This window comes from Siniperca chuatsi, linkage group LG13 (genome assembly GCF_020085105.1).
Source record: "Siniperca chuatsi isolate FFG_IHB_CAS linkage group LG13, ASM2008510v1, whole genome shotgun sequence".
NCBI classification, from domain to species: Eukaryota; Metazoa; Chordata; class Actinopteri; order Centrarchiformes; family Sinipercidae; genus Siniperca; species Siniperca chuatsi.
Genome location: NC_058054.1, coordinates 28680525 through 28705404, shown reverse-complemented (window position 1 = coordinate 28705404; position 24880 = coordinate 28680525). Strand labels below are relative to the sequence as shown.

General features: G+C 40.9%; 2 protein-coding genes across 10 annotated transcripts in view; one reads left to right on the top strand and one right to left on the bottom strand.

Annotated features, from left to right (window-relative positions):
- Positions 1 to 3499: 3499 nt before the first annotated feature.
- tmem68 (transmembrane protein 68) lies at positions 3500 to 23886 on the bottom strand. 6 transcript variants are annotated; one of them, XR_006380331.1, is made up of 11 exons: positions 23546 to 23839; positions 22957 to 23142; positions 17468 to 17641; positions 14497 to 14596; positions 13423 to 13590; positions 11923 to 12116; positions 9382 to 9442; positions 8539 to 8678; positions 6486 to 6675; positions 6164 to 6206; positions 4032 to 4100 (listed from the first exon to the last, which is right to left on the bottom strand). XR_006380331.1 is itself a non-coding variant. In XM_044218386.1 (10 exons), the coding sequence occupies exons 2-10, from the start codon at positions 23014 to 23016 to the stop codon at positions 4024 to 4026; spliced, it is 1017 nt and encodes a 338-aa protein (XP_044074321.1). In that variant the 5' UTR covers positions 23017 to 23142; positions 23546 to 23886; the 3' UTR covers positions 3500 to 4023. The 6 variants fall into 6 exon arrangements, 3 of the variants coding, with proteins under 3 accessions (XP_044074321.1, XP_044074323.1, XP_044074322.1); XR_006380332.1 differs by lacking the exon at positions 6164 to 6206 and having other exon boundaries at positions 3500 to 4100; XR_006380330.1 differs by having other exon boundaries at positions 3500 to 4100; positions 6164 to 6675; positions 23546 to 23837.
- A 146-nt stretch (positions 23887 to 24032) lies between these two features.
- tgs1 (trimethylguanosine synthase 1) overlaps positions 24033 to 24880 on the top strand; it is a 26310-nt gene continuing 25462 nt past the window's right edge. For all 4 annotated transcript variants that reach the window (XR_006380329.1, XR_006380328.1, XR_006380327.1 and 1 more), the window contains exons 1-4: positions 24033 to 24311; positions 24475 to 24542; positions 24657 to 24778; positions 24856 to 24880. The exon at positions 24856 to 24880 is cut by the window's right edge and continues 66 nt beyond it. Coding sequence is in view for 1 of the 4 variants with exons in the window: in XM_044218385.1 (XP_044074320.1) it covers positions 24172 to 24311; positions 24475 to 24542; positions 24657 to 24778; positions 24856 to 24880 (355 nt within the window). In the remaining 3 variants the exon portion in view is untranslated. The remainder of the gene's footprint in view (positions 24312 to 24474; positions 24543 to 24656; positions 24779 to 24855) is intronic.

The window sequence follows — 24880 nt, the reverse complement described above, 5'->3', positions numbered from 1 at the left end:
CCAAAGGTGCTGATGCGTAAGATTCTTTGCCGAGAGATGACAAGACAGGACACATACACAAGACCATGAGTCTGATCTTAAATCAGGCTGGGTTTAATATCAGCTGAGGAGCATTACAAGAATACTCAAAGAACCAAGATAACGTGTATATACCATCCTAGAAATTGACCTTTAATCTTAGTTGGGGCGACCCTTCTTGGTTACCTTCAAAACATGTTTATCTTACTTTCCTGGACCCCCAAGACACATCTGGAGACTTTTTCATTTGGGGCCCTGTCCTGTTACATTACCTCGTAACATGTCATTCCTAACCCTGCAGCCCCATAATGTTCCAAACAGATGTGGTCCCAGACCAATTAATATATTTTAGATAAACATACTCTAAACTATAACACATGTAACTTCAACATGAATTAACCTAAACCTAGGTGCTAATAAAAAACATATAAAAATACACAAAAAATGCAACAATACAACATAGTCACGGACATCAAAAGTACAATCAATAAATAATGCCTAACCAGTGACCTCAGTGATAATTATACATAGTATAATGCATATACATAATACATGCTTTGCTATTTCCATACCACGCAGTGATGCAGCTGGCCAGGACGCTCTCTACAGTGCCTCTGTAGAAGGTGGTAAGGATGGGTGGTGGTAGGCCCTCTTCAGTCTCTGCAGGAAGCTGAGGCGTTGTTGTGCCTTTTTAGCTGCAGAGTTGGTGTTGAGAGACCAGGTGAGGTCATCTGAGATGTTCACACCAAGAAAACCGAAGCTACTGAACGTCCTCTTGGATCCATTTTTCATATGTTACAATCTATTCATTACTTTTGTCATCATGATTGTCCATATTGTAATTTTGGTATGTTGGTCTATTCTGTACACATGACATCTGTTGCATGTAGAGGGATCCCTCCTCTGTTGCTCTTCCTGAGCTTTCTTCCATCTTTTTTTCGTTAAACGTTTTTTTGGGGGAGTTTTTCCTTATCCGAATCGAGGGTCTAAGGACAGAGGGTGTCGTATGCTGTACAGATTGTAAAGCCCACTGAGGCAAATTTGTCATTTGTGATATTGGGCTATATAAATAAAACTGACTTGACTATTACAGCAATGGAAAACCAGGAGTCACAATGTACAGTATTTAAAATGCAATTGTATCTATACAAACTTGTCCAATCAAGTTGATTCTGACTGGGTAATAGAGGTCATTGGGTGGCAGTATTGTCTAAGATAATGTTACCATACAGAGGAGGTATATTGCGCAATACAGGGAGTATTTCCAGTTTACTTAAAAAAGGTTTTTTGACCAAAATCTGGCAGCTGCAGTATATATGGAAATATTAACACTCTTTGAGTATGGCATATAAAAAAGGGCATGATGTACAGTGGGTACGGAAAGTATTCAGACCCTTTTTCACTCTGTTTCATTGCAGCCATTTGCTAAAATCAAAAAAGTTCATTTTGTTTCTCATTAATGTACACTCAGCAGCCCATCTTGACAGAAAAATTTTTGCAAATTTATTAAAAAAGAAAAACTGAAATATCACATGATCATAAGTATTCAGACCCTTTGCTGTGACACTCATATTTAACTCACATGCTGTCTATTTCTTCTGATCCTCCTTGAGATGGTTCTACTCCTTCATTGGAGTCCAGCTGTGTTTAATTAAACTGATTGGACTTGATTAGGAAAGGCACACACCTGTCTATATAAGACCGTACAGCTCACAGTGCATGTCAGAGCAAATGAGAATCATGAGGTCAAAGGAACTGCCCAAGGAGCTCAGAGACAGTGTTGTGGCAAGGCACAGAACTGGCCAAGGTTACAAAAGACTTTCTGCAGCACTCGAGGTTCCTAAGAGCACAGTGGCCTCCATAATCCTGAAATGGAAGAAGTTTGGGACGACCAGAACTCTTCCTAGACCTGGCCGTCCAGCCAAACTGAGCAATCGTGGGAGAAGAGCGTTGGTGAGAGAGGCAAAGAAGAACCCAAAGATCACTGTGGCTGAGCTCCGGAGATGCAGTAGGGAGATGGGAGAAAGTTCCAGAAAGTCAACTATCACTGCAGCCCTCCACCAGTCAGGGCTTTATGGCAGAGTGGCCCGACGGAAGCCTCTCCTCAGTGCGAAACATATGAAAGCCTGCATAGAGTTTGCCAAAAAACACATGAAGGACTCCCAGACTATGAGAAATAAGATCCTCTGGTCTGAGACCAAGATTGAACTTTTTGGCGTTAATTCTAAGCGGTATGTGTGGAGAAAACCAGGCACTGCTCATCACCTGCCCAATACAATCCCAACAGTGAAACATGGTGGTGGCAGCATCATGCTACGGGGTGTTTTTCAGCTGCAGGGACAGGACGACTGGTTGCAATTGAAGAGAAGATGAATGCGGCCAAGTACAGAGATCCTGGAAGAAAACCTCTTCCAGAGTGCTCAGGACCTCAGACTGGGCCAAAGGTTCACCTTCCAACAAAACGATGACCCTAAGCACACAGCTGACAAAGGAGTGGCTTCAGAACAACTCTGTGACCATTCTTGACTGGCCCAGCCAGAGCCCTGACCTAAACCCAACTGAGCATCTCTGGAGAGACTGAAAATGGCCGTCCACCAACGTCCACCATCCAACCTGACGGAACTGGAAAGGATCTGCAAGGAAGAATGGCAGAGGATCCCCAAATCCAGGTGTGGAAAACTTCCCAAGAAGACTCATGGCTGTACTAGCTCAAAAGGGTGCTTCTACTCAATACTGAGCAAAGGGTCTGAATACTTATGACCATGTGATATTTCAGTTTTTCTTTGCATAACTTCCTACATTTGTTTTTTTTTCTGTCAAGATGGGCTGCTGAGTGTACATTAATGAGAAATAAAATGAACTTTTTTGATTTTAGCAAATGGCTGCAATGAAACAGAGTGAAAAAGGGTCTGAATACTTTATACAAGAACAAAAAAATCCCTTGTGAATTTATCAAGTGGCAATTCAAACGTTTCATATGAGGAAAATCATTTCAAATGGGAAGATTTCACAATATAGATAAATGTAATTTTCATATTTTATATGTGCAGTGTAAGAATTCTCATGCATTATTATATGTGAAACTGGTGTATCACAGAATTACACCAGTGATGAATTCACATTATATGTGAATTACATGTAACATAACACTGTGAAAACATGAATTTCACATGTGGATTTTGTACATCATGCTGACATCAATATCAACTGATCAAAGAAAAAAAACATGCTGAACATCAAGACACTAAAGATGCATTGTCAAGTCAAAAAGATAAAACAGTTGCTGTACTCCTTTTTAAATATTATTCTAAATATATTTTAATACTTATTCATTTTTTAATTTTGCCATATTGGATGGGATGTGCACATTCAGTAACCACACTACTATTTTTAGTATTTATTAAGCCACCTAACAACTTGACCAGAGGCACTACCAACACAAACAACTGTGATAAAACAAGAAGGGAGTTCACATGAAACATCTTAATAAAATAGATTTATTAACATGTTGAAGTGTATCTCAATATTTAAAAGTGCAACATTTATATTATGCTGACACAAATTAAAAATACATGTTAGATTATCTCAAAACTAACAACATAAATATGGAAGAAGGCAACCAGTTCACAGAAGTAAAGCATCCAGTTAGAGTTGGCAGTGATTCTTTGAAGACTACATGTGCAAAACCATTTGTTGAATCACAATATTTACATACTCATACATGCAAATATATATACATACACACACAAACACTATTACACTTAATCTCCAACCCACAATTTATACATGAAAAATGATTAGTTTACAACACTGATAAAGCACTGAAGTTCCAGGAATGAAACAAAAATGATCACATTACATCAGTATTAGTATGCACTAATAAAGTGATAGGTCAGTATTTGTACTGATATGATAAATATTACAGTGAGAAGATACTTGAGTTTTGTGAAGGGACACTGATGGGTTTATGAGCAGTCAATCAAAGTATCTGTCAAGGTGAAAGGCTCAGTTTCTCTCTCTCTCTCTCACACAGACATCAGACTGAAGTGCATAACAAGTTTTAGTATCGGTGGTGAAGATTTCTGTAAAACAGTCAACACATGAATATCAGGACACAACATACAGCTTTTCCCAAAACTGCAACTGCTCAATAATGCATAATAATGGTAATGTGCTTATAATGAAGGTTTGAAAAGGGATTTTACATGATCAGCGTAAGTGTAACATCAGTTTATTTATCTTTGACTAAGACCTGAATTTTGAAGGCTCTCTCTCTGAAAACAGCTAAAGTGAAGTCATATCTTGAGGCCAGAAGGATAGCACATATTATTTTACATTTTTCACATTGGTTGCCTGATTTTTGTATTAATTTCAAAATTATTCTACAACATTATACCTGCCTGCTTGAAAGGCTTTTATACAGTACGTACCTTAGAGGTATTGCAAAGTGCAAACCCTTTGGTAAGACAGCTTTTAGCGCTCATCTCTGAGCTGCTGGAACAGCCTGACAGAGGACGTGAGGGCAGCTGAAGGAGCTGATACCTTCAAACATAGATTTAAAATCTGCCTTTTTAGCCTGGCTAATAATGAATAATTCTCATTAATGTCTTTCATCTATTTTATTGTTTTCAATCATTTTGTTTTATTTTAAATACATTTTGAACTTACATCTCTTAATTTTTTATTTTGTTGTGTGCATAAGTTTTCCTCCTTTACTAACCATTTACTAATAGTTCTATCAGTCTTATTCTAGTCTTAGTCTGTCAGCCACCTGTGAAGTTTGATTGATTGATAAAAGGAACCAACTGCATCAGCTCTAACAAATGACCTCATATCAGCTCACTTTGGCATTTTCAGAGGTAAGGCACAACACAGTCCACAGCTATTATAAATTAGCTTAATTGGAGTAATTAGCTGGTATATACCTATTAAATTACTATTTACAGGGGAAATGGACAAAGTGTCCAACTGGAACAGTTGGTAAATACCTGCTCATTTGAGTTTTTGGGAAATTATGTACCGTAGTAGTTACATGGTAACTGGAAGAGCGTAGGTCGCTGGAGTTTATAAGCATCCTTTAATATCCAGAGGGGAAAGAACTTTCTCCTTGTCTCTATAATTCTCCACCCTTTTCCTTATAATTATACTCCCAAATTAGATTTCCCTTTCTAAAACATGTCCAAAGAATTAACAGTAACATGCCAGATTTCTTTTATTACAATTTCCAGGTAATAGATAAAAAAGTAAGAGACCTGAAGACTAAATCAGTACTATTAACTGCATGCCTATATTCAAGGTTCAAGGTTAATTATATCATTATACAACGCACAGTTGTACAACGAAATGCAAGCAATGTTCATGTTACGCAAAAAACAAACAAAAAAAAAAAAACACTAAACTATTTATAGTAGAGTGCAGAGGATGAACTGAGTCTGACAGCCTGAGGGAAGAAGCTGCTCTGCAGTCTGGTGGTATGACAGCAGATACTTCTGTATCGCTTGCCAGACGGCAGCAGGGTGAACAGGCTGTGGCTGGGCTGGGTACGGATTAATTAAAGGATAGGGAAAACCACTGGAATTTATGTATATATTCATTATCATGAACACTGTGTAATCGCTAAAATAAAGAATGTTGTTTACTATTGTAGGCATGAGACTCTATATACAAGTTAATCTCATCTACAACATGTTGTCATACTCCTGTAACCTTAGGTCAGTGTTCTGAGTGTTCCTGGGACAACTACGATACTGGTGGTTTGTACATGAAACTCCAACTTCAAAGAAATCCAAACCAAAAAGCCTTTTATAGTGGGCCAACCTTAACCAACAGGTTCAGCTCTGTCTGTCTGCACTGCCTGTTGAGACTAACTCTGCAGCCTGATCTCAGGTATAATTGTTTGCTGGAACTGAAGATGTGCAAACTCAAAGTGCTGTTACAGTGTATCATTCAAGCAAATGTCTGCATAGTCACTGAAATTTATAGGCAGGGACAATAAACCAAATTTAGTGACTAACCAACAATATTAATCTCTTGCTGACCTAAATGTACTTATATCACAATTTTCAATAAAGAAATTGTCTGAATCCCATATATTTAAACAGAACAGCTACAATGACCAATTACATCTAACCAGATTTCAACCCACCAATCAGCCCACAGCTCAGTCCATAGGTCCATCTTTGATCATACTGTAATTAAACCAAGACAAAGACATCAGAACACGAGAAATTAGATATTGTGCATATGTGTATTGAAAAGGTCGAGTCCAATAACACAACTTCAGGAAGTCTAGCTTTAAAAAGATTCATCCTGGGAATGAGCTGATAAAAAAGGGAGTCAATGTACGCAAGAATACATATCAGAAAGGTGTGATACAAAGAACATATATGTAAAAGGAACCTCAGCAGCTGCAGTCAGTAGTGTTTGGGGGCAGTGAAGAAAGCTGTGCAAATGTTAGGCCACCAAACCTGTGCACACTGCAGCCATCTGAGCCAATGTGACATGTTTTGGTCACACACTGGACAGTTTGTCTATGTTGCTGAACTGCTGATGTTAATGGTCTTTGTGTTTGGTGTGAAATCTTTCCAACAAGGCTCTCAGGATGTTCCCTGGGATCTGCTGGTGCTGGTCTATTAGAGACTGGACTGCCTGCTGCACCTGTAGAGCAAAAAACGTAGTCAGCAGCACTACGTATGAATGATGGTGTTTTGTGGAACAGCTCCATTAATGAAAACATCCTGCAGGACACCCCTCGAATTTAATCACAATCAGAGTGGTGATATATAGTTTATGACCCATCAGAACTTGAAATTTCAGTGGTAAGTGGTGGCAGCTGCCACTCATACAGAAAGAAATCTGTCATCCACAGATAAAGATACCTGTATGTCATAACAGTAGCTCTACAGAACAGAATGAATGCAGCAACAGTTTACAGAACTGGAACATCAGAAATTCATATCAGAATTATAGCTACAGGCCAAAAAATCTGGCCCTCCACAAACAGTGGTCTGAGTCAAAAATAAAGGTGCTAACTAGAACCATATAGGGTTCTTCGGCTTGTCCCCATAGAAGAACCCTTTTTGATTCCTTGTAGAACTATTTATAAAGGTTCCACCTGGTACTCTTTCAGAGAGTTCTACCTAGAACTATCTGTGAAACGTTCCACCCAGACCCCCCTATCAGAAGTTCTACAGAGAACCCTTCTATGGTGTAATGGTTCCACCCAGAAACCTTTCTGGAGTTCTATCAAGAACCTTTCCACCTTCTAAGGGTGCTAACAAAAACCGACCCAGGGGGTTATACTAAGAACTCTTTTATATTCCAAGGGGTTTCATCTAGATGAAATGCCTACTGTATTCCCTCAAATAGTGATCGGGACTTTTATTTACCTCAAATGCAGAAGGTAACAGGCCTTTATCTGAAACAAGCTTGTATTAGAGGCGGGCACTTATTTCTAGTTCCCTCTGTCTGCTAAGTGTAATTAGTCATATTGTGGCAGGCGGTGCAGAATGAGAGACAGAAATCAGCTCTCAACGTCAATCATTTAACATCATTCTACACAGAACAAGAAATTTAAAACACTGTGGTAAAATACAGCTAGAGTCAAGAAATTTAACAGCCGCTAATTTGACCCAACTCACTAATGGTTAAAACTATAACCAGCACAACAATGACAATACCAACATAAACCACCATGTTCTGAACAGACACATTACAAACACTAACACAACGTAACATTTGCATTTTGGAACATAAAACAGCAATCTACTCAGCTCAGCACTAGGCATGATGGGAAATGTGGGCATTCACACAGATAATTGAGGGTGAGGATCTTTTAACACCCATGCTTCTGAAGAAGAACTCTTTTTTTCTAAAAAGGGTTTTTTGGATGTAATGGGTTCTTAAGGGAAACCTTAGTCTTACAAAGAACCATTGAAGAACCCTTTATTCAAAAAAAGGGTTCTTCAGAAGCAAATGGTTCTGGGTGTAACCTTAGCCCTTCGGGCGGGAACCCTTATTTCTAAGAAGTGTTACTATAGTGCAAGATGTTTCTCGATTAACCTCATAATTATCAAAACTTACAAGTGTCAAGTTACCGTAGCAGTTGGTTGTTGTGTCTATTCCAATCAGTTAGGGGGGAGCATTCAGTGTTAGCATCAGATGTTAGGCAGTTTGTTTTGATTTTTGAGATATGTGGATATACTTTGGATTTTGCCTTTTGCACTACATTGTGTTATCTTTGACATCCCTTAAACATATGATAAAATGTCAACTATTGTTTAATGTTGTGTGACTCTGTACTAAACAATATAATATAAAGTCAGCAATGTCATTGTTAGGACAAATACAATGCTATTTAAAGAAAATACAGTAACAGATTTAAAAGCCTAAACTTAAGCACATTTTAACCCAAAGGACTGTATAAAGGTCAATGCTCACATGATGTGAAGAGAAGAAAGAAAGAAACAAACAAACAAACAAAGAAATTTCCCAGCAGTACAATAGCTTTAGCTCACTCACTTTCTCTGCCAGCTCTGCAGCGTTTATGCTGGGGTCATATGGGATGGGATCACCAAGAAAGGTCTGAAACTTCACAGGAAATCCACCATAAACAGGAGCTACAGGGAGACGAAACCTCTCATACACCCAGCGGAAAAATCCTGGATAGAAAGAGACAGAGAGAGAGCATGTTACATGGAGAAATATAAAGAGAGTACACAGCTAAGACTGCAGACAATGACAAAGTAACAGGTTACCATCAGATTCATATCCAGGTGGATTGCCAGGTCAGCACAATCCCCTTGCTACCACACTATGAGCCCAAAAGATACTAAAAGACAGTACCCACTCCAACCACAGCCTGTTCGCCCTGCTACCGTCTGGCAAGCGATACAGAAGTATCTGCTGCTGTACCATCAGACTACAGAGCAGCTTCTTCCCTCAGGCTGTGAGACTCCTCAACTCCACCTCATCCTCCGCACTCCACCATAAATAAATGACATGGAACTTTACGCTGCCATTGCACATACTGTACATTCTTTCTGGGTGTATACGTGTATAGGTATATATGTATATAAGTATACGTATATAAGTAACTGTATATATTGTTTTATATATTTTTTTTATTCTATTCTAATTTAAACATTTGTATATATGTTCCATGTGTGTGTGGCAGGAAGGGGCTACAACTTACATTTCATTGTGCAACCCTGTGTTGTAAAATTACAAATAAATTAACCTTGATAGATTGATACCTTGAATGAGCTGTGCTGTGTCTTCCTGTGTGTGTGTGACTGTGTCCTGTGTGAACTTCAAGATGTGTGTCCATCAGTGATGAGCTTGGTGATAACTTTCTACACTTACTGAGTGTCCCCAGAGATCTGAAGCCTTCCCGCACATTTTGAGTAAACATTGGAATTACTGGCTGAAAGAAAGAGAGAGCAAGAGAAAGAGAAGGTTAGAGAGGAGGACTTTCTACACTGCAGAATTCTAACAGAGAATAATATGTGAGAAAGATGCTGCACTTAGACAGTGCATTATGAAGCTTGCTTAGTTTACTGTAGAAGTGGAGTAACAACAATCAATTTTGTTAACTGTTATTCAGAACAATTGAGACATGCTGTGAGAAATATTAAATGTGTGATAAAAAGTGATACTAATCTGGCACGTTTGTTTGTTTGTCATAACCACATGGCCACATAAACTTTAGCTATTTAATACATGTGCAAATGCAAACAATAACTAAAAATGATAGCTACTTGCAGGGTTCAACGTAAAGGTTTTTTTCAAGGCAAGTGGGTCAGAAATCCACCTGCCCGAAGTCAATTTTTACTTGCCCCTATACAAATTGTTTGATTTATTAGCAGTTATCAAATAACAACAAAAACTAAAGTTAATTGTCACGTTTAATCTTTATAAATTTATAAAAAAGTTAATGAATCGGAACAAGGACGCAGTGTGTCATAGATGCAAAGCAACAAACATTCTTGCATTCTTGCAAATGTTATGACAATCCCCTCTCCTTCTCCCCAGAGATAGACTCCTTAACTCCTAACTATCTCAGTGGAAACAAATCTAAAATGTCAGTCAAATAAATCATATTCCTGACATCAAAATGTCTGTGTCCTTCATTCTTTCTAAACATCAGCCAGTGTCAGTCCCTCCTCAATTCAATTCAGTTTAATTGTATTTATATAGCGCCAATTCATAACAGAAGTTATCTCATTGCACTTTTCCTATAGAGCAGGTGTAGGCCGGACTCTTTATAATATTAATTACAGAGACCCAACAAATCCCACCATGAGCAAGAATTTGGTGACAGTGGCAAGAAAAAACTTCCTTTAAGAGGCAGAAACCTTGGACAGAACCAGACTCAATGGTGGGTTGCCATCCGCCACTGCCGTGTTAGGTTTTTTTTTTTTTTTTGGGGGGGCACAATGCAAAGACTCCTCCTGTCCTCCTCCCTCTGCTGCTGCTGTGAGTCACTGCAGGTAGAGAGAGGAGGGGCTGGTGTGTCTCAGCCAGCAGGAAGTTTGCAAGAATTTGCCAAATTTTAAAATTCGTGGCAAACTAAGATAAACAGTTAGGCTACATACAGACAGCTTTGTTTTAGCTTGTTCGTAACAATTCACCATTAGCCGAGCTAGCTCGCTGGGCTTGTGTAAAACATATGAGAGACTGCAGACAGAGCAGATTAAAATATCGCTTTCTTCATGTTCATGTTTATGCTTGTTGAACAGGTGTATTGATAAAGTACTGGAGGTTTTATTGCACTTTCTTACAGTATCGAGCGTAGTTGTTGTCAGCTGGAGTAATCTCCACCGCGGCCGGTCTGATCTGCTGACCGCTGACTGCGCTGCATGTGTCGGTGTGTGTGAGGAGGAGCTGAGACCGACACAGACAGCAGGAAAGGCTGCAGTGATAATACTATGGTCTTTAATGATTTAGCCCCGAGCCTGTTTATTACCGGGCTTCAGTGCCCATCCCTACTCGCGAGTGCCCGATCGGTATGTGCAACTGTCAACAGAGATAGCTACTTCCATTATCAGCTATGGAAAAATACATGTGTTTAATTATTTGTTTACCACTTGCCCGATTGGGCAAGTGAGTTGCTAGATTTACTTGCCCTATGTGGCATTTTACTTGCCCTAGGCAATCTGGCAAGCCTTATTGTTGAGCCCTGACTTGTCTGTCACTATAGCACTCCTGGTGGTTTTCTGACAAAATATGTTGCACATCCATGAATTTTTAGCTGGCTGTATTTAGTGTGACAACTTCCAATATAACTACAGCGCCATCTAATGGTGAATTACCTCCTAAATTTGTTTGTTACAGTATTTTGTACCAGCCACAACAATCTGCCCAGAGGCCTGTACCATCAGACTTCTAATTCACTTCTGCTGGTCAGCTGGATTTATATTTCAGTGACTAAATCATGCAGTACTTTTGTTTATAGATGCAGTGGGTAATGATGTCATTATGCCAAGACACTTAAATCTGATCAAAGTTAATTTTAGAAATTAAACATTATTCCATATTGACAATTTTCCCTTAAAATGAACTTATAAAACAGATGTATATCTAGTTCATGTGCCAAAATAAAAAAAGTGACACAAAAAATGTACTATGGCAAAGCGCAAAATGTAAAGTTTAGTAAAGACTTTCAAAGTACAGAAGGGGATAGACTGGCCATGAGGAGTAGTGTTGCCGCAGTCTGTTAATGCATCCAAAAACATTTTAAACATGTATAAACTTCAAGTATAATGCATCTGCAAGTGTACTGTAATGTAATATTAAGTGAAATTTATAATGTGAATGTAATCTACAATATCATGCACTCCAAGCTGAAGCTTTAACAAGAGCACTGACAAACGGCGACAGTAGATTTCAGGAATAAAAACACACCACTTGAGAGTCGATGGCGACCTGGGCGAAGCCTTTGCGTTTGCCCCAGAGGAGAGGGTAGGTCTCATCACTGAACAGAGCCTCCCGTACTCCTCCTGGAGAAATCCCCAACAGGTGACCGTTCCTCAGAGCCCGCACACACTCCTCCTGAGGACCATGGATCACACTGAACACCTCCAACAGTAACTTGAAACCTGGAGGAACAGGACGGGATGATATAGGGTAAGGATACAATAGAAAAAGAAAAAGCCGAGGGGAAGAGAAAAGAAATAAGATAAAGCTGTTTTTTTTTTTAAAGTGAGGAAAAAATTACCTACATAAATACATGAACCCAAATGTATTTCATGGATTTAAAACTTGTGACACCTAAAACTCTTAACATGACAAATTAGGAGTATCAAAAAGTACTGAAAGTTAGTTCCAAATACATGGTCACACACATACTGTAGAGGATTTCTGAGGGCTAATGCCAGGGTGAGACTACAGGATGACTGTCTTTTGAGATGGTCACTGTGTCAGATTAGGCAATTTCATTGTGGCCTGGTCGAGAGACACTGCAGACTACAAGATTGACCCCGACCAATCAGAGCTTACGGGCATAAGCAGTAAGCAGCACATACAGTATGTGTGCAGAGGGTGGAGTCACACCCACAGGTGAGATTAAATTGGTGTAATGCCCCTGAGTGCTCTGTGCTCCTATTGGTTAACGTCACCAAAGATGTTGTAGAAGTTGTCAAACAAGGTAAAAAAAATCAGGGTAGTCTTTTTGTCAGAGCATTGTGAGGCGTCCCAGATGCTGTGTTTACATTGGCGGAAAGTCTTCCGAGATTTATTTGCCAAACGGAAAATCTACCCAGATTTGGCGCTTGGCAGGTGTTCATTTCGGACCCTGCTACATATAAGCTACATAAATAAAGATCTTTTTTGTTTTGTTCTTTTTATTTAGACATGAAATATCATTTATCCAAAAAGTGTGTGATATATTATTTAGTTGTGTGGCATGAATTAAAAGATTAATTAGTTATATGTGGAAATAGTCCAGATAGTGTTTTCTAAAGCAGTCGTTCTCATGGTGGGGTCTAGGAACCCCCAGGGGTCCTTGACGGACTTCCACGGGGTCGCCAGAAAAATGGGGAATATTTTAATTTTGATATTATTTAATTTAACTAGAAGTTAGCCCAATGAGAGAATGTATAAGAATGACTATTCTGTTCATAGGTTTCACACTCTTCACTGTTATCTGCCCACCTACTGATCTTTTCTACTGGCTGTTGATTTAATTGATTTAATTTAGGCTCCAAATTGAAAATAACGAAATTAAGATCACAAAAGCAGCATGTCAGACAGTCCTTATTCTGATCACCATTTTTGTATCCAACATGATAAACGTGAGGTTACATTAGCACTTGTTTACTATAGTTTATTGTTGGCGCATGCTGCATAGGGCACGGGTCTGATTGTCATTAATGTGTGTGTGCATGTGTGAAACAGTGCAAGTACCTGGGATCTTGAAGAGAAAGTGGTCAGCTACAGAGTGGCAGGTCCGTCCCTTCTGGATGATAACATTGGCCAGAAAGTAATAGTAGTCGATGGGAATGGCTCCATGATAGTACACTATCAGTGCTGGTCCTTTGTCAGGGATCTTCTCCATCCCATGTATCTCATAGCCTTGGACACAGGTCAAAGTACATGAGGTATACATGTTATTCCATTAAAGGCTTATAAGCACTGTGGCCCTGAGAGCTCAACGCACTGCAACTTAAAAAACACATGCAAATAGACAAAACACAAGCCAATGAGGAAAACCAATTTGACCACACATTTAGAAAAAAAGCTGCAAAGTGAGAAAACACAACTAAATACAGAAATTCCTTTAAACAGTGCATCAAAAAACAATACATACAGTGGTGTGAAAAAGTGTTTGCCCCTTCCTGATTTCTTATTTTTTGCATGTTTGTCACACTTAAACGTTTCAGATCATCAAACAAACTTAAATATTAGTCAAAGATAACACAAGTAAACACAAAATGCAGTTTTTAAATGAAGGTTGTTATTATTAAAGGAAAACAAAATCCAATCCAAATCCCCAGGAAGGGGGCAAACACTTTTTCACACCACTGTATAAACCTGTATTCATTATATTAAATAAAATATGGTGCACATTATGATGTTGAGTATATTTCAAGAAGGGGTAATAAGATGAAAGGAAAGTTTAGGTCTCTGGTTGTGATAGTGAGCTGCTGTAACAAAAGATTTTCCCATCGGGGATCAATAAAGAATTTCTGATTCTGATTCTGATATTGAGATATTATTTATAAGCCATATCGCCCAGCCCTAATTGTACGCGGAGCGATCATGCTTGGTGTCTTGCGTAGTCAACCCTCAAAAGCCCATTCTGAGTCAGGAAAAACCTTGTATTTGGTTGTTTCTGTTTTTGCAGTGCGTTTCTGTACTTGGTTGTGTTTTCTTTTTTTGCTGCACTTTTTTGTATTTGGCTTTATAAATGCTATCTGAATGGACAGCATCTAAAAGGATTTCACAAATCTTCAGTAAATTAAGCCCATGGTGTCTTACCATGCCATATGGCTCCATGTCCGTCCCACAGAGTAGCCAGGGTCTTCCTGGCTCCATCCCACAGATTGTTGCAGTAAGCTTCCCTCAGCTGATTCTTCCTCTGTTAGAAGAAAACATTAGGAAAGATAAGGTCTGGAGTGACTCAAGGCAGGACAACAGCAACAGATTTTTAACAACATGGGTCTTATTTCAGTAGTTTTCTCCATAACTGTCATTCCTAATATTCCCCTTTGTTTAAGCTTCATTTCAACAACACCCTTCAAAGTATCTGTAGAGAACACTTAATTGCACTTAATTTTAAGTGAAATTCTAGAGGACAGCTGGTTTGGTACTTCCAGGTCCACAGTTGCAAACACTCATAAAATGTTGTGCTGATAGGCCCTTACTGATTGACTGGCTGATGGCACCATGTGTTACAGATTACAACCAAATCCTTTTAGCATCACCTCCTATTTTATATTCTGCTATAAAATGTTGTGACTGATATAATACATTTATGGACATTGGACATCGGCTATAGACATTCATTGTTTAAATGTTTTACCATTCCCACTATGTAATATTTGTTCCATTTGTCTTTGAATAAATATTATTATGCTTTCAAGAAAAATGAGAACATGTGAAAAAATAAAATGTGTAATGCCAACTAGGTTTTAATAACAAATAAGCACTTATCAGACATGAAATCTGTATCACTGCTGTCTTCATCTATCTGTTAAAGTGAAGGCTTTTTGCTTTTCAGACATAGGTGACTGTTTATTCAGACATGACAGGAATATTACGGATAGAGCAACAATTCTCGTGACCTTCCCGTCAATCGCTTTATTTTTTGACTGTAATCCTTCCTCTGAACTCCAAGTTTCTTTTTTATCTGGGGCATCAGACACATTACTTCCCGCTTCTGCTCTGGCAAACCAATCATTGCTGGTTGGCGTAAAACGCATCGCTACCGGTGCACCAGTGCGGGAATGTCGCCACAGATATCAGATTTAAAAACTCTGTATACTGCCAAACACAGAAAGAATTACCTGGCGGTGACAGACTTAACCAGCATTGTGTCAACTTGTTTGGCAAAGGCTTGAATGTAACAGATGTTATATGTAAAAGTCCCGCACTCTAGCTTTAAGGGCTTGTGTCCATATACCGTTTCTTTCTGAGTGCTAGCATCTTTTTTCAATTGTTCCCAATGAGGAAAGAGCATAAATGGCAGCATGTGGCCGCCTAGAGAAAATGTGCTGCACCCAGTCTCTTTTTTCAGAGTGCTCAGACTTTTTTGTGTGGCCGCTCCAAACGTTTCTAGTTGAAAATCTCTGAACTTTTCAAAAAGGCGTTAGTGTCGTCACTGTCAGTCCTTTTCAGGCAACAAATCATATATTAGATGAAATCGAGGAGAAGCTTCTGGTCTTGCCTGTCTATCCTGAGCTTTATGATATGTCAGACAGAATCATAACAGAGACAGAAAAGCCCATTTGTGGGAGCAGATTGGCCGGACACTGATCAAATTTTGCTGGTGTTGTGCTTTAATCAGCCTATGCGTTTTAAGCTTGTTAGCTGTATCAACCTTCTGTTAACGTAGTGTTTTTTTCTCTCACCGTTCAAGCATTCATCCCATTGCTTTCTGCCAGAAAAAATGCTATATAGACACAAACAATAAGAGCTGAACTAGTGATGGATTTTAACATTTATTTTGCAGTTGAATGTTTATCTCCATGGCTTAATTAATGGCCATCAGGAGCATGCTCATCTGGTCCGCCAGTGTTTTTCATGTATGTATAATAAGACCTGGATACAGTGCAGCCGCTCAACCTTGCTTCCAATTTTGCCCAGTGGCCATTCATGGTATTGCAGTAAAAAAATCCCCTGCAGCCCAAAAAACATTTTCCCCATAGACCACAAGTATAAAAGAGACATCTGTAAAACTGTTGAGAGGACACCCCGAACTGCAAACAAGGTCAATTATGACTCTTTCTATTTTGAATTTTTGATCCATGGAGATTTTATATTTGTAAAACTTGGCGACTTTCTCGAAATGAGAAAAGCGATTCCTTGACGCCATGACAATGTAAAGTCTATGGGCCGAGCGGGAAATTGCAGGCGGGGCCAGCAGAAGAAACACTACTGTGCATATTCAATGGGCCACATACCCCCGGAGGCAATCTCAGAACCCATCGGCTATCGGCTATTGCCTCTCGACTTTTTAGCCTCTGGGGGCAACGGCCAATGTTTCAGGGCTTCCGGTGTAGCCAGAGGATATCCGGATAAAGGATATCTGGTCATTGTTTACAGTTTGATTAGCAATCGTAGAACCCATCAGCTATCGTCTCACGACAATATGAATGCAGATAGTTTAAAAAAAGCTTAGAAAAAGCTTTAAATCTTTAGGGTTCCGAGATTGATAAAAAGATAAATCATCGTCAGATGATAACCGATGGGTTCTGAGATTGCATTTCGGCCAATGCGTTCTGCCTCTTTCGCGCTCCACATGGACTGTTTACCTGCATGCAACCGAAGGACTACAAACGGAAACCAGAACGCTTCCATTACCAGCATCTTGTCCCTTGCCTACAGATTCTGCATTCATATGCAGATATCTGTTTACAGAGATTACCCCGGAAGTAAACCCAGAAGCTAGAAACTAGTGTATATGCCACAACATGCCGCAACATTGAGCTGGCTATTTTAAATTTTATGCAGATGTATTTGGTGGCTTACGTTTTCAGTTCAAACTTGCATTCTGCTCAGTTAACAGACCCTTTGTTTGAAATTTTGTTACATTCTGTCTTACTATGTGAAGGTATAAATAGTAACTAGTATATGAGTATCATGTTATAGCACCAGCAATTATCATTTATGCTTAGAAATAATGGATGGCATTTTGAATCATTTGTGAGTGCTTGAAAAATTTGGTAAATGACATGAACTGTGGTTCACTGTTCACACAGAGCCGATGGTAGAAAGAGTGTTTGCATACCTTATAGACATGAAGGAAGAGTATAGAGAGGTAAAGGAGGATGACGATGAGGAAGGGCAAGATGAAGACGATGGCCAGAGGGGTGAAGACCCACAGCAGGTACTCCAAAACACTCAGATAGTCCTCCACCTGACCAAGGCCTGCCCATTCCTCCCACGCATGAAACACACACACCTGTGAACCAAGAAAGATAGGTCAATAATTAGGTCAATAATTGGATCCACCACTTTGGTCCAGACTGAAACATCTCAACAACTATTGGATGGAATGCCATGAAATTTTGTACAGACATTCATGTTTGCCAGGGGATGAATCTTATTGACTTTGGTGATCCCCTGACTTTTCATATAGCATCACCAGAGCTGCAAATGTTGTAAGGGTTAGTCTTGTTCACATCTAATTTTTCAATGATTTGAGCAGCACAAACAAATGTTTGTTCACCCCAATTGTAGTGGATTGACGGGACAAGTTTCATTGGTGGATATATACAGGAGATGCATTGCTCAAAACCAATAGTAGCATTAGTGTTAAATGAGAAACAGTTTTTGTGATTTGGGTGAACTAACCCTTTAAGCAGGCACACTAAACAGGCAATATACAGAGGCAAGTCTGTATTTTCTCTAGAGGCAAGGGATGGCGGGGGCATGTGAGGGTTGTGAGCCTACCCACACAAACACAACCACACACACACACACACATGAATGACTGACAGGTAAAGAGACAGAGTCTACTAAGGGAGAGAACTTGACAGAAACATACAACGTGAAAAGAACTGCTGTGGAAAGAGATGCTACAACATTTGAAATAACAGTCTACCGATCAGTATTACCAAGTGCTGAACACCAAATAACTGTACAAGAACTCCAGAACTACTGCATTTCAGGGCAAACTATCAAACTGTCCTATATTCAAATCCAGACTGCGATGTACATTTATGAATCTAAGCCAGAGGTCTCGCAACTCATACATAGGTTCACAAAGTTGACTGGAGGGAAAGAGATGAAATATGCAGCCTACCATATAAGCAAATACTATCCATGTATAGCATTGTGAACCATAAACCATACCAAGCCAAACTTGAGGATGACATTACCAAATAAGCGGAATGCTACCAAACTAAAGTTAGGAAACAACAGATAACCCCCATACCATTTCACTATCATAGAAAAAAACTGAAACTATGACATTTCATAATTGTGTTTTTCTAATCATTGATGGTACATCAAATAAAGGGCGACATTATTGTACAAATACGCTTAGGGCTGCAACAAACAATTACTTCATTATCGATTAATCTGCTGATTATTCTCTCAGTGGTTAGGCCTGTGTCTTGCTAACTTCAACGATTTCTTCATCTAAGCCATAAACCTCTATATACCACAGTCCTTTAAAGTAGCTGTAATTAAACCTCTTCTTAAAAACCCCACTCTTGATCCAGGGATTTCAGCCAACTATAGACCTATATCTAACCTTCCCTTTCTCTCTAAGATCCTTGAGAAAGCAGTCGCCTATCGGTTGTGTGACTTTCTAAATATCAATAGTTGATTTGAGGATTTTCAGTCAGAATTCAGAGTGCATCATAGCACAGAGACAGCACTGGTGAAAATCACAAATGATCAAATTGCATCAGACAATGGACTTGTCTCTCTACTAGTCTTGATCTTGTCTAGATCTTAGTGCTGCATTCGACACCATTGACCATTACATCCTATCACAAAGACTGGAACATTTAATTGGCATTAAAGGAACCGCACTAAGCTGGTTTAAATCCTATCTATCAGATCGATCTCAGTTTGTACATGTTAACGATTAATCCTTCAAGCATGCCAAAGTTAGTCATGGAGTTCCGCAAGGTTCTGTGCTTGGACCAATTCTATTCACCATATATATGCTTCCTCTAGGCAATATTATTAGGAAACACTCCATAAACTTTCATTGTTATGTAGATGATACCCAATTATATCTATTGATCAAGCCAGATAAACTTCAAGCAAGCCTTACGGACATAAAAATCTGGATGACCGGCAATTTTCTGATGTTAAACTCTGTAAAACTGAAGGTATTGTACTTGGCCACAAACACCTCCGAGACACATTATCTAAAGAATCAGAATCAGAATCAGAATCAGAAATACTTTATTGATCCCCGTAGGGAAACTCTTTGTTCCAGTAGCTCGTCTTTACGTCAGTGCACACAGGAGAAAACGATATTATACACTATAAACAGGTCAGAAATAAATTAAGTAACATGTTGGTATAAGTATAAGATAAACTAAGTGTCGAGTACCAAGTGGGTTTACTGGTAGATGGTGAAGTACAGTATAAATACAATGTCACTAATTATGTAATAAATAATAGTAAAAGCGGAGGTGCATGTACTGTCGAGAGTAATTGAGGTATATCCGTAACAGTAATAAGAAAAACTAACAAGGGAAAACTAATATTGCACTTGAGTAGTAAACAGAATATTGCACAATTATTATTAATTATGGCGGAGATGTAATGCTCAATGTCCAGTTTAGTGACCTAGGGTCAAACAGACTAATCCTTAGAGGGAGGAGTTAAAGAGTCTGATGGCCACAGGCAGGAATGACTTCCTGTGGCGCTCTGTGGTGCTCTTTGGTGGGATGAGTCTTCCGCTGAAGGTGCTCCTTTGTTTAGCCAGCACGTCATGGAGCGGGTGGGAGACACTGTCCAAGATGGCGTGTAGTTTGGCCAGCATCCTCCTCTCTGACACCACCGCCAGAGAGTCCAGCTCCACCCCACAATGTTACTGGCCTTACGGATCAGTTTGTTCAGTCTATTTGCGTCCGCTACCTTTAACCTGCTGCCCCAGCATGCAACAGCATACAGGATAGCACTGGCCACCACAGACTCATAGAACATCTTCAGCATTGTCCGGCAGATGTTGAAGGACCTCAGCCTCCTCAGAAAATAGAGGCGGCTCTGGCCCTTCCTGTAAACAGCCTGAGTGTTCTTGGTCCAGTCCAGTTTATTATCCAAGTGTACTCCCAGGTACTTGTAGTCCTCCACAATGTCCACACTGACCCCTGGATGGAAACCGGGGTCACTGGTGCCTTGGCCCTCCGTAGATCCACAATCAGCTCCTTTGACTTTGTCGCATTGAGCTGCAGATGGTTCTGCTCGCACCATGAAACAAAGTTACCCACCACAGCCCTGTACTCCGTCTCATCACCACCGCTGATACATCCCACCACAGCAGAGTCATCAGAAAACTTCTGAAGGTGGCAGGACTCTGTGTGGTAGCTGAAGTCTGTGGTGTAGATGGTGAAGAGGAAGGGAGAGGACAGTCCCCTGAGGGGCCCCAGTGTTGCTGACCACGCTGTCTGACACACAGTGCTGCAGCCGCACATGCTGTGGTCTGCCAGTCAGGTAGTCCACAATCCAGGACACAAGGGGCGTCCACCTGCATCGCTGCCAGCTTCTCTCCCAGCAGGGCTGGCCGGATGGTGTTAAAAGCACTGGAGAAGTCAAAAAACATGATCCTCACCGTGCTTGCCGGCCTGTCCAGGTGGGTGTGGATGCGGTTAAGCAGGTAGATGATGGCGTCCTCAACTCCCAGTCGGGGCTGGTAGGCGAACTGAAGGGGTCCAGGAGGGTCTGACGATGGGCGCAGCTGTTCCAGCACTAGTCTCTCCAGGGTCTTCATTATGTGGGAGGTCAGTGCCACTGGTCTGTAGTCCTTGGAGCCACTGGGGCGTGGCGTCTTCGGCACAGGAGCGAGGCAAGATGTCTTCCACAGAATGGGGACCCTTTGAAGACTCAGGCTCAGGTTAAAGGCGTGTTGAAGGACTCCACAAAGCTGGGGGCACAGGCTTTTAGCACCCGGGGCTAACGCCATCGGAGCCTGCAGCCTTGTTCGAGTGGAGCCTCATCAGCTGTCCTCTCACCTGGTCAGCAGTCAGGCACACAGCAGAAGTTACAGGTGGGGAGGGGGAGTCGTCGGTCTGGAGAGGGCCGTTAGCCTGATGGGGAGGGGGCAGCAGAGTACTCAGAGGAGATTGAGGGCCGACAGCAGCTGAGTTAGAGGGGATGACCAGGAGCCGGTGTGTCGAATCTGTTAAAGAACAGATTCAGTTCGTTGGCCCTGTCCAAGCTGCCATCAACTCCTCTGCTGCCAGTCGGTCTGAAGCCAGTGATGGTCTTCATGCCGCTCCAGACCTCCCTCATATTGTTCTGCTGGAGTTTCCGCTCCAGCTTCCTCCTGTACTTCTCTTTGGCCTCCCTGATTTTCACCTTCAGGTCGGCCTGGATTGCCATCACCTCCTCCCTATTACCATCAGTAAAGGCCCTCCTCTTGGCATTTAGAATGTCCTAAAGACATAGTTACTCAAGATGGCATTGTCCTGGCCTCCAGCACCACCATAAGGAACCTCGGAGTTATCTTTGATCAGGAATTATCCTTTAACTCCCACATAAAACAAACTTCAAGGACTGCCTTCTTTCACCTACGTAACATTGCAAAAATCAGGCACATCCTGTCTCAAAATTATGCAGAAAAACTAGTCCATGCATTTGTTACTTCCAGGCTGCATTATTGTAATTCCTTATTATCAGGCTGCCCGAATAAGTCCCTTAAGACTCTCCAGTTGATCCAGAATGCTGTGGCACGTGTACTGACAAGAACTAGGAAAAGAGATCATATTTCTCCAATATTAGCTTCTCTGCACTGGCTCCCTGTAAAATCCAGAATAGAATTTAAAATCCTTCTCCTCACCTTCAAAGCTCTTAATGGTCAGGCACCAGCGTATCTTAAAGATCTCATAATACCTTACTAGGTACTTACTACTTGGTTTATCCGACTAGAACACTGCGCTCCCAGGATGCAGGGTTACTTGTGGTTCCTAGAGTCTCCAAAAGTAGAATGGGAGCCAGAGCCTTCAGCTATCAAGCTCCTCTCCTGTGGAATCAGGTCCCAGTTTGGGTTCAGGAGGCAGACACCATCTCCACATTTAAGAGTAAGCTTAAGACTTTCCTCTTTGATAAAACTTATAGTTAGAGCTGGCTCAGGTGAGTCCTGAACCATCCCTTAGTTATGCTCCTATAGGCTTAGACTGCGGGAGATTTCCCGTGATGCACCTCTCTCCTTCTCTCCCTCTCCATCTGTATGCATTTTTATCCCATTACTGCATGTTACTAACTCGACATCTTCTCTCTCCCGTAATTCTTGTTTCTCTCCTCTCTCCTTCTGTTGCTTTCAGCAGGTACTGTATTTCTGCCTCCAGAGCTGCAGAGTCTGGGTCTATGATTGCAGGCCTCCTACTGCCCCCATGTTCCTGCTCGACAACTGCTACCACAATTACAATTTTGATATTAATATTACCACTAGCATTACATTATTATTATTTTAAAATTCTAGGTGGAATTTGCATTGTGCTACTACTGCATGAACACAGCCAAATAAATTAACAGAGAGAATGAACAGCTATCACGTTGTAAATGCCAGTACTAAATGGACAGGGTTCATACCAGGAGGGAGACAGTGTCCTCTGCTCCCATCAGACAGGACTGGTTCCCACTGTCAGGCATCCTGCTCTGGTGTCAGTCACAGAAGCTGTAGTTCAACCAGCTGATGACAGGATCAGTCAGTCAGTTTCAGGGGGAACTCACTGGATCACACTGCATGGAGAGCATCTGTTGCTACATACAAGTGAACTAAAGGAGAGGAGAGGAAAACAGCACTCAGTTCAAATCAATGTATGCATGAACAGACATTTTTTTAATTGTTAAACGGCATTTAATTTAGGTAAAGTACAACTGTCTGTGTTAGGGAAACACAGGTACATTTGAGGGGTTTTGATTGTTTTGTCGAACGTTTTGTAACGTTAGAACAACCTGCCTTTCGTAATAAGTAAGCATAAGTAACGTTAAGGTTTAGACAAAAAGTATCGGTATTTGAATGGCACTTATAGTCACGAGCCACGACAAATGACAGCTATGTTGCATATGATTTAATGGAAGCTAGAACAGAAGAGCTGCGGTAAAACTGTCAGCTAACGTTAACGTAAATTTAGCAGAACTGGAAAATAAACTAAACACAGAATAATCAGAACGTTACCTTAGACAGTTAACTAAGTTATTCTGTGAACAGAGCCATTAAAAACACGCCACTGTATATTTAATGTTACACCAGCACAACATACAAATCTGTTAGCTAACAACTGCCCTGTTCCTAACCCCGGAACGCTTTGAGTGTGACACAATCAGATGTTAAGGTGATTCAGTGTCCCTGGAAACCACCGCACCGATAGAGGAGTTCCAGTTTCCTTCCTGTAGCAACAAACCCTGAACCTGAAACTTCCTGTTTGACACATGACCTTCAAAATAATTGTCCGAACTGTACAGTCAGTGTGTGCCACATCTCCTCTCTCATTCTCCAAAACAGTATGACTGAATTTCAGAGACTCCCATTGTTTTTATTCTTTATTGAAATTCTGCCATTGGAGACGTTGCACATTTGTTGTTCAGTCGTTTCTTTTTGTAAAAAAAAAGAGTCAGTTTTAAGTCCTTTCGAAATAACACTTTATTCTGAAAAGAATGACCGGAAGTGTCAGTGTTATCCTGGCAGCACGGGAACACAGGAAATTGTGCCTGAACGTGAGTGTGATGTTGAAGTGAAGCCATGCTGGGCTTGACACAGACGTGAACAGCTAGAAGGCAGTGTGTGAGCGCGTGCTGATCGTCATGATGCTGGACAGGAGCAGGGTGACAGCGGTGGCGGAGATCTTCTTCAGCAGGAGGCACTCATCGAAGCAGGAGGAGCAGGAGGAGCAGGAGGAGCAGGAGCAGGTCATTCACTGTCTCTGCTCCAGAGCCTTCGTACAGTGAGCCTCTCTTATCTCTCTTATGTCCACTAGCACATGGATGTGTGATGAGCACATTTAAAAGTTAGACAACAGAAACGTCACTGCAGACTGAAGTATTGATAGATGAAGCTGTGGAGTTCTTGGTCTTCATCAGCTGTTTGTGTTTGTCTGTGTTGTCCAGGGATCGAGAGCTGTATCGCTCTGATAACAGATTGCTCTCCTTTGACCTGGCAGACACTGCAGTCCAAGGTGTGTTGTCCCATGTCATGTTTAACACTGCTTCAGAAACCACTTCAAATTCCCTTCTGAACTTTTCCACTGATTGATGACTCCATTTGAAATACATTTTCCCTCAACTCACAGAAGCAGATGATGACGAGGAGGAGGAGGAGGAGGAGGAGGAGGAGTTGGGTGAAGAAGCTCAGCTGATGGCCAGCATGGGTCTGCCTCTGGCGTTTGTCAGCTCGTCTGCCCAGAGGAGAGTGGTAAGTTAGTTTCCCTCTGTGAAGTAAAGGTAAGATGTTCCTGCTGCTGAAGGAGCCTGTTTCTGGTCATGTGACAGGGGAGGAGGCGTAACGTGAAGCCTG

Excerpts from the sequence above, each read along its gene's own strand:
- tmem68 (XM_044218386.1), bottom strand. The coding sequence starts at position 23,016 with ATGCCTGACAGTGGGAACCAGTCCTGTCTGATGGGAGCAGAGGACACT. Across the intron at positions 13,591-14,496 it reads ACATGGAGCCATATGGCATG|GCTATGAGATACATGGGATG; the intron begins GTAAGACACCAT and ends CCTGTGTCCAAG. Across the intron at positions 12,117-13,422 it reads CTTTCTCTTCAAGATCCCAG|GTTTCAAGTTACTGTTGGAG; the intron begins GTACTTGCACTG and ends CTGTTCCTCCAG.